At 35.4% G+C, this 15613-nt stretch overlaps 1 protein-coding gene across 1 annotated transcript in view; it reads right to left on the bottom strand.

Moving 5' to 3' along the window:
- LOC129000038 (dihydroxyacetone phosphate acyltransferase) overlaps nt 1-15100 on the bottom strand; it is a 37261-nt gene extending 22161 nt beyond the window's left edge. The window contains exons 1-8 of the mRNA XM_054426892.1: nt 14950-15100; nt 12273-12498; nt 9686-9862; nt 7436-7565; nt 5759-5962; nt 4434-4585; nt 3649-3833; nt 3030-3193 (exon numbers count right to left, since the gene is read on the bottom strand). Coding sequence (XP_054282867.1) covers nt 3030-3193; nt 3649-3833; nt 4434-4585; nt 5759-5962; nt 7436-7565; nt 9686-9862; nt 12273-12476 — 1216 coding nt within the window. The 5' untranslated portion in view covers nt 12477-12498; nt 14950-15100. The remainder of the gene's footprint in view (nt 1-3029; nt 3194-3648; nt 3834-4433; nt 4586-5758; nt 5963-7435; nt 7566-9685; nt 9863-12272; nt 12499-14949) is intronic.
- Between the last annotated feature and the right edge of the window lie 513 nt (nt 15101-15613).

The following is a 15613-nucleotide window of genomic DNA, read 5'->3' as shown; positions in this document are numbered from 1 at the left end:
GATTCTGTCATCGAGCACAGCTTCATTCTTTTGGCAAGGGATGTCGGTGGCGGAGGCAAGAACTGGGGTTCTTGAGACAGAGGCGATGATGACTGTGGTGGTGACGTAGGCAGGAACGGAGATTGTCCAGGCAGAGGTAGCTGTGGCGGAGGCTGTAACGCGAGTGATGATGGACCAGCCCCAACGTGCATCTGTCGTTGTCGGTCGATCCAAGACAACGGCGGTTGACTGTCGGGATCATCAGCTGTTGTTGAGGCTGAGGTTGTTCTGACGACCGTTTGGTGTACTCCGAGGTCTGGATGCACTTCGGTGTCTTGAATAAACAAAGTAGGCACTGCGTCTTTTCTCAATTTACTACTCTTAGACGGGTTGTTGAAGCATAATGGCTCAAAATGTTTCTCGCAAACAACCCGAGACCTGAGAGCAGATAGGGGCAAATCTATAAGCTGGCTGTTAGCACAATTGATAACCCAACGATCACATACTTCCGGATTTCTTACAGGGAATTTAAAAAATCGCAATCCATCTTTTGGTTGAGATGACGTACATGATAAAAACGCACACTTTTTGCTTCCGCCTGACATATCTAAAAGCACATTGCAACTAGTTCACTAAAATCCTGTACAGAACTTAAAAAACTAATAACGATACGTATTTAAAAAAAACTATCACGAGGCACATGTATACTAATAAAAACTAATGTTTAACGAAACTACTGCGACTACATAGAGGCTAACTGAATTGAACCTCTTCAGTCCACGTCCGGCACAACACTAACACAAGAATCACCAAAAAAATGCCCTAGGAGTGGCCAAACTCGTGCAGAAGTGTGAATTGACTTGGTTGATTTACAACATGCCATATAGTTGTATCGGTGTGTCATCCCCATGGACGGTGGCGAGTCACGTACTCCGAACCACCCCGACCGAGGCGGGTTGGTGAAGTGAAAACTCGTCTCGCCTTTGATGCCGCCGGCCGTTTAACAATGGACGGAGGTTAACAAACCCCGTAAACATTATGGATGAAAAAGTTAAATACAGGATCTGTTTATGTGCACATCCTGAGTACGGAATCAACGTTTAGTAAAATGACAATTCCACATTCATTTCTAGATAATTATAACCGATTTTGTCTTACTTTCACTCATTTTTAACTTGTCTTATAACTTGTCACTCTGCACTTGTATGATACCACTAAAGTATATTTGTTATAAGTACCACTAATATAAATACTATTGATAAATTTAGTTTTTAATTATAAACCACGTGCAAAAACATAATGTTGCTAGTTTAAAAACCCCGATATAGTGTCCGTAGTCACAATGTTACTTATGTTTAATTAGTTAAAATTTATCTGTTCAATGAAAAGGAATGTCTTGGCAGGTGGGTGGTGACATTCCATAATTTAAAAAAAATTTTCTGTACCAGATTTTGTGTCATATTTATTCAAATCTTCAAAATAAAACATTTCTACTTTTACTCCAAACTCTTACCCTTTTTTGTGTTAAAATGCGCACAGTTTTAATTTAAAATACCCCTATCGCAGCAAACCTGCTGACGAAGCAAAATTTAAATTTCCCTAATTGGATTCGCACTAAAAAATTTCCATAAACAAAACAAATTTATTTCCCAGTTCGAATAACCTAAGATTTACGATTTAAGTGATTAGGTTTGCTGGTATGGGATAAGTAACAATTGTTTCTCTACAAAATTTTTAGTACAGGATGAAATAAATAAGATTTTCAAAATGTTGGGCAACATATTATATCCATAAACAAGCAAACTGCAACAGTTTACTTAATGACATACGAATTTTAAATTTACAATTTTTGGAATTGAAACTCAATCTCATTGAGTTTCTCACGCCCTAAACCTTTAACCCAAATTCCATGAAAATCAGGACAAAATTAATCGCGTTCACGTACAAAGAAATGCATATAACAATTTGAATCAATAGCGTTTTTAGCCTCTGTGGACATAAAAATTAAAATGTTAATCGGTCCCGGGCCTAAGTCCTACCGTGCTACCTCAATAGCTACTGTACTTCCTTATAGGGAAATTCGCTAGAAATCTAAATTTGGTTAGGTGGAAATGAAAATAAAACGTATGGACATTCTGAATTTTTAACTAGAAAAGTAAACAAACAAAGGTAAACAGAGTTTTGTTGCGTCTCAACCAAGTAAATAATTAAATGTTATTATAACATTATTATTAATACAGTATTATAAATAAATAACAGAATATCAAATAAATTGTATATACTGTAGTTCGTTAACATTTCATGCGTACAATAAATATAGCATACTAATTCAGTTAGGCCTAATATTAAAATTAATTAATTAGGTCTAACATTAAAATAATACTTCATTCACATAATATCCACTAGTATAGGTATTAAATATTTATTAATTTAATAATATAAATGGAGTAATAACATTTTTTAACGCTAACACGCACACTGCGAGGTTAAAAAATCAAGCAACAGACACAGTAAACTTTATCCATGAGCCGGGAAGCGGGCTCTCGAAGTTGCGTTGGGCATGTACAATGGGAAACAATGCCATTGTTTGCGCTTCCGTTGGTAACGCAGATTGTAGGGCTCGATATTGCCGCTAGGAGCAGCACACTACTAGGCTATAAAAACGCCCACGATAAACTCCATATGGCTGTCTATCTCATTATATTACTTCATCTATGCTATTATTATGGAGAACATTTTACGTTATATCTAATTTTGTGTTAAAATTTGGGGAATTTAACTATTTTTCCCGCCGTCACGGGATCAAGACCTTTAATTTGAACCCTCTCCCGTCATTCTGCGACTTCCCAGTCGCCCACAATTTTGACGCAAAGAATCGGCTTACGTAGCCTAATTAATTTATAGATTATAGCCTATCTAAAAGAAAAAAAAAAAAATAGATTTGTCTTTAACACATTAACACTTAATTAGTTCATAGTATACAGGTAATGTATCTAGACACTTGGAATGGTAAAGTATGTTCTCAGACAATTCAATCTATGTTAACTAACCGTCTTGTTTGACATATGCTCCCATGACAGACAGCACTGACGACAACCATGCTAAGTCTTCGGCAGCCTTGGAGAGAAGCAATGGACTGTCAGATGACACTATGTGATTACTGAGGACTAGAGAAAACACGTTGAAACATGACAGTATACTGTGCTTCTGTTGTCTGTAACAAAACAAATGGAAATAATTTTTTGGAACACTGAAGCAAACTTTACTCACTGCAGCAAACATAGTTGTTTTGGTTTTATAACGTATTATGTTGCAAGACTTAAGTTCACGGAGAAATAAAAAGAAGTAGATTTTACACTTTTTGTTAAATTTTACAGAGAAAAAGTATAGGCCTACCACTGTTGAGGTTTCCTTGTTAATGTTTATGGATATATTTTGATCAAACTTGGCCAATTTAATTATTTCGTACCAAGCTATTTACATTTCACTTAAAAAACACACATTATTACCTTCACTGTATCTACAAAATCTAAGTAGGCTACTCGTTATACGTAATGTTATTTAAATAGGGAATAAAGCTTACATGTTTACGGAAATATTTTAGTGAAAATCCAATCAGGCAAATAACAATATGTTTAGTCTGCAGTTTTGCTGCGTTCTGTGTTGTACCTGTCTACGATGTCGTGTGCTAAGTGCATGATCTGCAGCTGCTCCTGCTGTAGTGATCGAGACACATACTTGACTTGGCCTCCAGACATCTGCCACACGTACTGGTGTGCTGAGATGGGCTCACAGAAGTGAACATAGACATTGCCGTACCTCTCATCCAGCATGTTGATGCCTTTGATCAGGCCCTGTTATAACATAATTTAAATTACATTTGCACTGCTAGTGTGTAAGTGGATGAATGTGAATTAGAACTTATCTTTCCCACATTAGTCCCCTTGTGTTTTATGTTTTATGACAAGTATACAGTTGGCAAGGGTTGATTGATACTGAGGCATTGCTGTGTAAGTCTACTGTCTAATGTTTGTTTTCAGTCACACTGCTATTACAAATGGTCAAAAATTATATTTTTCCCCATTGCAAAAGGTCTCATGATTATTGAGCCTAGAAGTAACTAATTGACCTAAGTTTAGCCCTGAAAGATTCTTAAAACACTACTGATTAATTGTCGTAACAAACTAGCTTGATAACTTTGTGTTTCAATTAGAGAATATGGGTCAAACATATTAAAAACACTGCACCATCGGAAGTGAACAAAACTTTCTTCTCTTTCAAACACATTTTGTACTCAATTGACTCAGTATTGTATGATAAATGTCTCGATCATGCGATAAACAGGCATGTTTCTTCCAATTTCATCAGACACAAAACGTGTCTTACATGATGTCAGCGACAACAGTGTGTAACCCGCCTAACTGTAATTAAAAAATAATTTGAAGTCTACTTACCGATGTTGATTCTTTTGGTTTGGCAATACCCAGCATTTCATATGCGAACAATACTTCTTCAAGTGTTCTGTCATAACTAATATTAACAGGAACTATAGTGATATCTGGGACTTGACCAGAATAAAATGCATCCATGACCATAGTCAACAAACCTAAAAGTAATTTTACGTCATTAACAACTTTTCATTATCAAGGCATTTTGTGTAGCTGGTGGTTGGGTTGATTTTAAATTTAAATTAATTACACAAACTATTTTTTGTGTTTTAACAACTTCTGAGTAGAAACCAGAATGCTTTTGATAACAATTTAAGTTTTTACAATAAATCAATCAAAGCTAACAAACAAAGATCATAAGGTAGCAAAAGGAATGTAAATAATCCAACTTAATTAAAAACTATAGTAGATACTAGCGTTTCACTACTATTTTTTTAACACTTAAAAGGCAAGTCAATTAGTTTATTTGAATAAATCTATGTGATTCAAGTTTGGTCACTCATCATCCAATCCTCCTGCTACATCTCTTGTCAGGTTCACTACAGCCAGAGGCACATTTACTGCTTATTGGCTGGGTCAGATTTGCCATGGAAGAGGCAGAATGTTGGCTATGCAAACCGAGATTTTGGAAGTCTTCTAAGGATTATGTTTTGTTAAACAAAACGGTAAGAATTAGAAAAAACTTAAGGGGGACATTCCTTAATCTTTTGTGACAGTTAAAAATATGAATTGAGTTTTTTGGTATTCAGCCGCCATTTTCAAATATGGCGTCTAACTTTGAAATTTCTCATAGAACACCCTATATTTTATCATTTTTCTGGATGGAACATGCAATTTAAAAACTTTTTTATTTTTTTTTATATGAGTCTATGAAAAAATGACTTCCCAAGCAGGCCTACATTTAACATCATGTAGCCCCTAAACAAATAAGTTTCGAGCAAAAAAGCGAGAAGAAAATAAGTCTTAAAATTGCATTTACATTCCAAAAATACCACAAAACGCGTAAAAAATATTGATATTATTAGGTATTTGAATAATTTATAAATAAAAATACTTTTTAAAAACGTGGCATTTTATTAATTTATAAATTATTTTCTACTTTTTAGTCTTAAATATGTAAATATGTAATTTTTTTTAAATTAAGGAATTGAGGAATTAACAAATAATTAAGGAATGTCCCCCATTTAACGTTTTCTCTAATTCCTAACGTTTCCGATAACCCAATGGTGGCCTCCTTGAGTTGATCACCCTGTATACGCATCTGATACATCATGGATTGGTGTGGTAAAAGAAAGATAAACCAATTTGTACATAGTTTGTTAATAACATACCATACTTTGGTGCAAGAGACTTGGAAGATCTACTTCTTGTTCCTTCGATGAAGAATTCAACAGGAGCTTCTCCCTGGGTGACTAGTTTATTGACATACTCATCAAACACTGTTCTGTAGAGCTTGTCATCACCAAACGACCGCCTCATGAAGAACGCACTGCAGTCTCTCAGTAACTTCCCCATCAGCCACATGGAATGGAAATCTGCATATAAGAACCACACATCAAGGGATCATCTAACTGGATAACAATTGATTCTTCATCTCCTTAAATGAGTACATTTCATTAAATAATAAATATGTAACATAGCCTATTGTCAAACGTCATTAATGTCCTGATGATGTTGAATCTACATGTAGCCTATACAGTAGCCTATGTCTTGTGATTATTTAACTAGTAAATACAATCGGATTGGACGCCAGATAAGCACAAGTAGGCCTAAGCCTATTTATTTTTGTTGACTATAATCATAATCATTAGAAGTGTGTAATAGCTATTTACCTAACCCGCCATGTTAAACTTCCCTATCCCAAGCGTGATGTATACAATTTCCTTACTTCTCGAGTGATGTTAAGTATGAAAAACTCACTCGGTGATGTAAAGAAACCCATTTAAATAACATTGATTGCTTACCTAACTTAAAAAATATACCTCTATGGAGCCAACGACATTCAACGCTAGAAACCAGCTGTGCGCTTGAATGTTATTGTTATGCTTTAAAGTATTTTCTTAACCTAGCTTTTGTTCGTAAAAGAACGTTACTGTTAGAAGATGAGTGAAATGGATAATGAAAAATATTGTACGTAAACCCATGTATATTGTCGGGTCAGGTAAAATCTTGTACGTTACACGTTACGCAAGAGCGTGTTTACATCACTTAGTGAATTATACAACCTGCGTGATGTAAAAACGCTCTTACTACACTTGTGAATTTTTTAAACTTTACTTCACTCGTGAAGTAAAGAAGTTGTTTACATTACGCTTGGGATAGGGAAGTTTAACATGGTGGGTTGGGTAAAATAACTTATAAAAATTTTTTAAATTAACACCAGCTGATTCTTTAGCCAAAATTGGAGATCAATGACAGCAGAGTAGTCCTGTTCCAGCCTTCCAATATGTAGTAGACTTTATACAATGTAGAGATAATTCTCATCATAACCAAAAACCAAGAGATATACTCAAGTCTAATTCAAACTAATTGGGACCGAACCGTGTCAGGATCAACTGATTGATCGGATTAGCCGAAATAATTTCAATACAGTAGAACCATTGACTACTGGATATTGAAGTAGACATCCCATCTATATGGAACAGCTGTCACCGATTTTTGATTAAAACAGAACATAGTTGTGTGAGCCAGTCACAGAATGTGCTACAGTCTAAAATACTATTTTCTCCCTTATCTTGGGTTGCCGACCAAATTAATGGGCCATAACAGTTGCTATAGTTCACAATAAGGCGTTCCATCAGTTTGACTTAGTGAAAAATCTTGTGTATTTCTCAGAACCAGAGACCACAGATGATAAAAACCATGGTTAATCCAACATGGAATAAAATTTACAACAAACACAAAAGACTATGTAATATTGTGTAAGTAGGCTATACATTAATGTCATCATTAATTGACTCAAGGCACTCCAGTTAGGGGAATTTTAATAAATTGTTCAAAACACTCACCCATTCCAGCAGCCACACAGGGAATGTCCACACTGTAGTGAAACATCACAAAGGCCATGAGGATAAAGTCTGCGTAACTTCTGTGGCTCGGAACAAATAGTACAGGATTGGTTCCCATCTCAGCCTTTAACTGATTACCAAGCAGGGTTAGTAATGAAACACACATGACAAATCCTTAACTTAACACCATAAACATATACTCATTTCAATTCAACTTAGTATGGGAGATAAATATCAAGGTAAAGTATTTATGTCAATAAATGTTAGTCAATATACAAGAAGTATCTCATGCGTTTCCGGTTAACAGTGTCCTCAATCCAGCGTTCAACGTATTTTCAACGTTTTTTAAAGGCTCGGTCCTATCTGAAGAACTATGGGTGATCCAAAGTGGCTTGTAGTGGAAATGTAGATGGAGTATGGCGAGTGAAAAATATCTGTGTATTTGATTATCCTATAGCTCAAACAAATTACAGGATTTGAAGAGAGTTACAAGTTTGATGAGTTTTACCACTTATAAATAGGAGAGTTTCACAGATTAGAAGTTGTTTATTTTCGGCATCACAAAAGAGTGCTATTCACTGTACCTATGAAATATAAGGCAGAACTGACAAGGCACTAGTCACCCCTCTATCCTGTCACTTGCGTGACCAAAGACAAACATATGTTGATCTGAGGACGCTCGAGCAATGAGAAGCTCTGATCATGTCAATTGCCCAGTTAGAAAACGCTTATGCCTTCTTATGTGTTGGTTGGTTTTTGCTGTCATAATGTCATAAGCATGACTTTGGTCAACCCAACTAACTAGGATGGAGCCTTGAAATGCATATGTTTATTGGTCAGTTTAACTTGTATCCTTACCTGCAAATATGTTTTAAAAGTTTGCAGATTGATGATATTGATCCTTTAAAATATAGATCTTCAAGAAAAATAAGGCAAGAACTACAAAAAAGGGAATATGATAATTGGGGCTCCCTTCCATATAAAAGACGAGGTGTTATTCTTTTTTAGGAATACTCTGCCCCCAATTGTGCTTTACACCGAATGGAAGGAATAACTACGTCTGAATATATAGAAGGATTGAAAATGATAGGTGATGTGGCACCAGTGAGGTCAAACCCGGGCAGATCCAAGATTGCTAACCAGTGCAGGCGTTACTCCAGCCCTGAGAATTACACTATTGAGTCTTTGCCAAATATCCTTCTTGGGCTCTATCCGTTTCGAGAACTTTTGAGAAATAGTAGGCATCACCTTATCAGGAAAATGTTAGCAGACTCATTTTGTGAACTTAAGTTCACTGTTTACGAAGAAGTACCATGCGTAGCAGAAGGTCGATCTCAAAGAAGAACAAACATTTTAACATTTAATAAGGAAAGAAGTAATAGATTTATTATTGACCCAACCACAAGATTCAAATTAAGTCAAGAACAACCATTGGAAATCGATGCAAAAAAATTATATATGAGCTGACAATTCCATTTTTTTAAGAAAAATTAACTTAAAAAATATTAAAGTATTTGGTTTCTTTATTGGATCAAGAGGGACCATTACAAGTTTTTTTATACATTATGGAAAAGATTTAAATTGGACAGAAATACTCTAAAGAAAATGTCCATTGTGGCATTAAAAACTTCAATATCAATTCTACAAAATCATTTATACTCCAATTGATTAAGATAAAAATTATTGTGTCATTTTATTAGTAAGAAATTTTTTTTGTTTAGCCTAAATTTTTGTTTTTTATCCTTTGTGTTTAGCAGCTTGCTTGTGATAGAGCAAGAAGGATGTTTAATTTATTAAATAAATTATCTTTATATCACTATTCTTTGGTCGTGAATATTTCTTTGCAAGTTTAAGAAACATATAGTTTTTATTAATTAGAATAAAGCTATTAAGTCTTTATGTAGGTACCATTAATTTTGAAATATTTTTTATTTGAGATCCTACTAATAAATATGTTAATTTATTGCATTACTTGTAAAGAAATAAAGACTTAGGCCTATAAGTTATTATTTAACAGAGACCTTAACAATAGCATAAACAGAAATAATCTTATGATTAAAATAATTTGCATGCTAAGAATTACAAATTTGAAATAAATTGAGTACCATTTACCTAGGACTAGTTTTTGATCATGCAAAGGGAAAACCTAAAATAACATACCCACAACTTAAGTTATTTAAAACCTGTATCTATAAAACTACAAGATTCTAACAGAATGGTAACCAAAGCTTCATTTCCTTAAATACCAACCTTTAACAGTCGCTCCTCATTGACATATAAAGCTGACATTGTCCTCTTCATTATTTTTAGAAGTATATAGCCTAGCCATCGTACGATAGGCAACTGCTTGGAACAGCTGATTTCTTCCAAGATGCTCTCTACCTCTTGGTAAATAACCTTTTCTTGAACATTTCTCTCTTTAGCTTCCTGTAAAATAATAGATTTTTGTATAATCACTAACTTGGTAGCAGAGTAGAGACTATTAGCCAGTTAAGCACTGAGAAGGTTTAATTCTGTACTGACACCTCACTGCTAAAGATCTTATCATTAGCCTATTGAATAGGAATTGATTAAAAACAAACTGGATGTTACAGAATGCTTAACAACATTAAAATACAATAACAAAAATAGATAATATTAGTGAAGTCAGATGGCTGACTGGCTTTAACTAGTTAGCCTACAGTAGGCTTAACCGACCCTTACGGGAACGGACCTAGAATAACTCAAAAGGTCGGTTAAAACGGGCAATCTCTTAAACTTTTAAAATTTAAGAGCTATTCATTTGGAATTATATAATCATTATTCTGAAGTTGTGCGAGCATTATTACAAAATAAACTTCACTTATATATATCCTCTTTTCTTAAGGATTGACAATAGAAAAGTAAAAAATAAACCCAAAACAAGGTTAAATCAAACACTTTTAGTGTAATAAATAATAGTCAAACACAAGAGTCAATAAAAATTAAAAAATTTTAAATACCTTTAGTAGACCTAATATTAATTGATGCTTTACAAATCTATTGATCTTGGCCAATTTTAACCGACGGCAAAAAAATGGGTCATAGAGCGCTAGCCGACATCAGGCTTAGCCGTGACAACGCTGGTCGTCGCTCAACAGCAGGGATTTACTATACGGGGAATTTTTGTTTGAAGGTTGGCAACAGCCACGTGTTCTACCTACCTACCTGCTCGCCGTCGACGAGCCCCAAAACAATAGGATGACGTTGCGGGTTGGGGGCTAACAAATTTAAATTTGTTTAAAAAATAAAGTTGGAGGAACAACTAGCTATTATAGGAGTCGGGATGCCATCATACCAAAAAATAATAAAATAAAACGTAAATGTTTTTGTTTTAATGTGATTGTAATGTAGATGCCATAGATTATTATTTTTATTGAGAAACAAATAAATATTGATTGTTAGTAATAAGTGACTAGTGTACCTGTTGCTCGAATTCGAGCAATTGCTAAGTAATATTTACGCCAACCCAAATTCAAATAGTAAATATGTCATTTCAATTTCAACCAAGTCAGTAAATGTTTGTAGCAAACTCCTCGTTCACACCACCACCCCTGGCTTAGACTTAGGCTATTTGCCAGGCCAATTCCCCGTGAAAACCTTCTTTCTTTTTAGGCTTCTGCCACTTTCAATCCTCGTCCAGATACATTATGTGTCTAAAAGCCTAACTGCACGACTCCCTTCCCCATACCGTCCTGAGCGATAGGGATCATTGAGATTCGCTCAACCTTTCCTCTCCCCTTCATGGGCAAGTTTTCCCTGATGGAATTCCAAAGTTTTTTTGTTTAATGGCAAAACTACATGCTAAGACCTTTCTAACGACACCTTGAACATGGTGATCGGTAGCACCACCGCTCCGAAACAGTTATGACAAAAATATGCCTAGCGTATTAAATATATAGATATGAGAATATTTCATTACAGTACTTACTGTGTAGAGGAGTGGAACCAATTTCAAAATCAGATGGCAGTAGACACCCTAGTTAGTGTTAATAGTTCGCGCTCTTTTCAATAGGACCTCAGCTCAGTTTACTATTTTTGTCATAATTGGGTGAAGTTTATCTGTCTGCGCCCAAGTGCGGATAACCTCGTACTTGTGAACCCGATTTATAAGCCGCTGCGCAAACTGGTTAGGCTATAACTAGGTAGGCCTATTGCGCTCAGACTTAAGATAAACCGTGACTCGTGAACCGCCTCTTAGTTTTACAGGTAGGTACCGTACAGCGATGGTAAAATTCAGCAGAAATTCTAAGAGAATAGAACTTATAAGACTTAAGCAGTGTACATAATGATCATTGATTGTTAACAATTAAATTTTAATTAGATGTCATTAACTTACACTAAAATTTTGATTTTTAGTACCTTATGCTGCCAAATTTACTTCATTTCAAGTTAAAGTGCCTGCCACAAACCGCCTTATAAATAGTATAGCCTTATCAATTTAGGTAGGCCCTATCTTTGATCTAAAAAAGAGAAGAAAAAAAAAATAAAAATGTTGTTATATCCTTATGCCTCAACTGGACTTCGCCGACAAGTTTTTTAATCTTGGCTAGGCCAAGCGGTTGTAATTTCTTTAATAATTTTTTTAATATGAATAGATTAACAAGATCAGGTAAACAATTTTGTAAAAAAATGTTGGAGCAAATACTTATTTCCCAACAAGGGAATTTACTTGATTGATTAATTAATTTATTTATTCATTCCAATGGTTTCTCCATTAGGCCTATGGATACAATTTTGTACTGAAACTAGTTACAAGATGGCTGAGGTTGAAAGTTGTAATGTTTATTAATGCAACAAAAGAGCCAAAACAACATACCTCATTTATTAACCTTAATATTCTTTGACTTTTCAATACTTCTTTTTGTAGATATGAAGGGTTTTTCATATTTTTATTGAGACTATAAGCTTTAGTCCAATTAAATTCTCGGGAGACCCACATAAAATCACTTTCTTCATGTCTTTCTTTTAATATGTCTGTAAATGTAACTGATGGCCTTTCATGGGCTCTAATACACTCCATTGTACACTCCGACAGTTTGAACCTGAAAAGAAGAAAAGTACTAAGTTAAGATCATAAAATGATTAGGCCTTATAAATTAATTTGTTTAAAAGACATTAGTTAAAAACATTAAGTTAAAAATAATGTGTTGATGAGTTCATTTATCAATTGGTAGCACAATAGACTGCAAAACATGTCAGCGATATCAGGGTTTACCAGGGGAAAACACACTTTTTCTTCACATAATTCATTTAGGCTAATGTTGTTTCGTAAGAACTCAATGTCTATAAACTTAACAGCAATCCTTTTTGTAGGCCTACACTGGACAATTGTATATGGATGATCGTTTTGCCTCTAAGTCCCTGAGGCATCATCAGCAGGTGGTGTACAGACCCAGGTTGACACATACTGAACAAAGAAAACATTGTGACAAGAATTTTGTACGTTCGCTTTAACCTGGGACTGTACCTGCTGATAACTTAATGCCTCAAGGACATAGAGGCGAAACAATTATCCACATACAGTGAACTAAAAGATTGCTGTTAAATTTTGGAAGTAATATCGATCTCAATTTGAATCTTATGGTCTTTTGTATTTTTAACTGACTTAAATAGTTCTTACATAAGTTATTTTTACTAGAGTAAAACATGGTTTTCTTTATAAAGGACTGAAGCTGGACCCAACCATCCTTGATCCTTGATTGGGCTTTTATCAATAATTATCCTGGCTAAAACACCAGCTGGTATTAGTCAGTAACAAAGATGTCATCTCTTTCATCCAACACATATTATTCGTTAATCTTCACCTTAACAAACTCTTGATGAGTTAGCATTACTGAAAATATGGTAATCTCATAATAGGCTTACACCGCGTAAGATGATCCTTTAAGCCGTGTTTACAGGAGGCTAGTACCTAAAGAAGGCAGGTTATGCGGCAGGTTACTTGCTTCTATTTTATTTCAAGTTGCCTGGCTGAGGCAAGTAAAGCCGCGTTTACACCGGAGTTTGAAACACGAGTTGCAAACAGAAATTGCAAACATCTCTAAAAACGCACATTTTTAGACGAAACATTTTGCTGTTGCAAACAGTTTTTCAGTGTTTGCAACAGAAATTTTTGTTTCCACTTGAAGTCGGTAAAGATCAAAGGGAGTTGCAAACTCTTTGTTTGCAACACTAGTTTCGGTCAATATGAGCCGTTGAAACACGAAACCGAAACATTTCTCCACCATCCCCTACGCTACCACCTCCACTCTCACTCACGTGATCACTCGCACCAGTGAGTGAGTTTGGATGTGTCTCGACTCAGAAAATTAATCGGAAAAATGATGTTTGTCTGTCAATGAATTACAGACAACACCGACTGGTGAGTCGGTGGCTCAGTCGGTAGCGTCGCGGACTTCGGGCCTAAGGCAGAAGTGTCGTGGGTTCGGATCCTGTTCACTGCCACTAACTTTTATCAGTACGGTTCACCTTTGTACTGGACCGGCTCACCCCTTGCTTTGCTGGATACGTTCCACGCACAGATCTGTAGTCTATGTGGACGGGCAAATGCAAGGTTAAAAAAAAAAAAAAAAAAAATTAACACTAACCTCAAATGACAAGGTCGTCTAATTTAAAAATAACAATAACGTCGCATGTGAATTAAAAGGGTTATAGGCTAATTAACTCCTTGTAATCTTTAAAAATGAATAATAATTTTAATTTGATGATTTATACAATCACCGATGTTCACCCGGCATCGTCTCGGCCTACGTTGCTTTGACAACACGACACACGCCGCCGCGGCTACAATAACATCCTCGACACTAGACATCCTCGGAAGAAACTGATCCGAGGAACCAGAAAGTGGCGAGTCATAATCAAGGTCGAAATTATTTCAAACATTTTAATGAAACATAGAAACAAATTATGAAATAAAAATTGCAAACATTTATTTGCAACTACTGTTTGCAACTGTTGTTTGCAATAAAAGTTTGCAACTTTTTGTTTGAAACTCCGGTGTAAACGCGGCTTAACGTGCACTGCCAACTGGCCTCCTGTAAACACAGCTTTAGGATAACTTAGGGGTTTATGTACCTAAGTATAATTTGGAACAAATGATATGAATTATGTAGTAAACTAACTCTAAATAGGCCTACATTTATTTGACAGGGTTTTAACAGCAATTTCATTAGTGCATGGCGTTTAGATGGTTACAGAATTTGTTAACTTAAATGATAATACACCAGTAGGCCCACCATAACCTCACATATAGTTGCAATGTTTGAGTATGGTACCATTCTGTCTCTTCTACTTCCGCCATAATTTAGAATATTTTCAATTAATCTATATGTAAAAGTAAACATATTTGTGATTGTTGTTTTTACGCCAAAATGCCATTTAATAGGCCTATAGCGATTAGTTGAGACTGATAGTTCAGGCGAAAGCCTAAGTAATAACACCCGGCAAAGGCTGAATATTATTTTAAGAAATCCACAGAATCGTAATCACCATACCTTTTGAATATTATTACTAGTAGAAGACACGAAGGGAGGTATTACACTCGTTTAATATAAACACACAACAGTGAACAAAAATAATACTGAAATATGATGCACAGACAGCCCAAATAAATATAAATATAAAAGGGCGTCTGCTACAACTTCAGGCAAGACCAAGACAACAGAGCCACCAGCCAACCAGAGCTACTCGCGGCTGTGGCGGGACCGAACCGGGAACCCGAACCAAAACCACCCAAAACTCTAAAACAGACGATCTGATTGGTCGGTATGACAGATCCCTATGACATAGAGGAAAGAAAGCTGTTAAATAATAAGTAAGCAACACATATGACATAATACAAGCCAACACCCTGCAATAAATTTAGCCACGTAAAAGTGAAAGGACAATTGCATAATTTTCTTTGGATACTGCACTGAGAATATAGACTTGATTGATTCTGTTTGAAAATCTGAAATCTCTCTATCCGATCCAAAAATCTATCTCTATTCGTATAATGGCCTACACATAGACTAACCAAAAGGAGTATGTTTAATCATAGATAAATTAGTAGATTTGTTGAGTGAGCGAGAGAAGCTCTTATATTACACTCCTGCTTTTGTTTGACAAAGAACCTGGGGACCGAGCTTTGCTCGGGGGAAATCATAAGTTTACTCTGAA

The sequence above is a fragment of the Macrosteles quadrilineatus genome, unplaced genomic scaffold, assembly GCF_028750875.1.
Source record: "Macrosteles quadrilineatus isolate MER2022 unplaced genomic scaffold, UCM_ALF_1.0 Scaffold_1__1_contigs__length_201487025, whole genome shotgun sequence".
Taxonomy (NCBI): domain Eukaryota; kingdom Metazoa; phylum Arthropoda; class Insecta; order Hemiptera; family Cicadellidae; genus Macrosteles; species Macrosteles quadrilineatus.
Note: the sequence above shows the minus strand (reverse complement) of the source record. Positions and strands in the feature narration are given on the sequence as shown.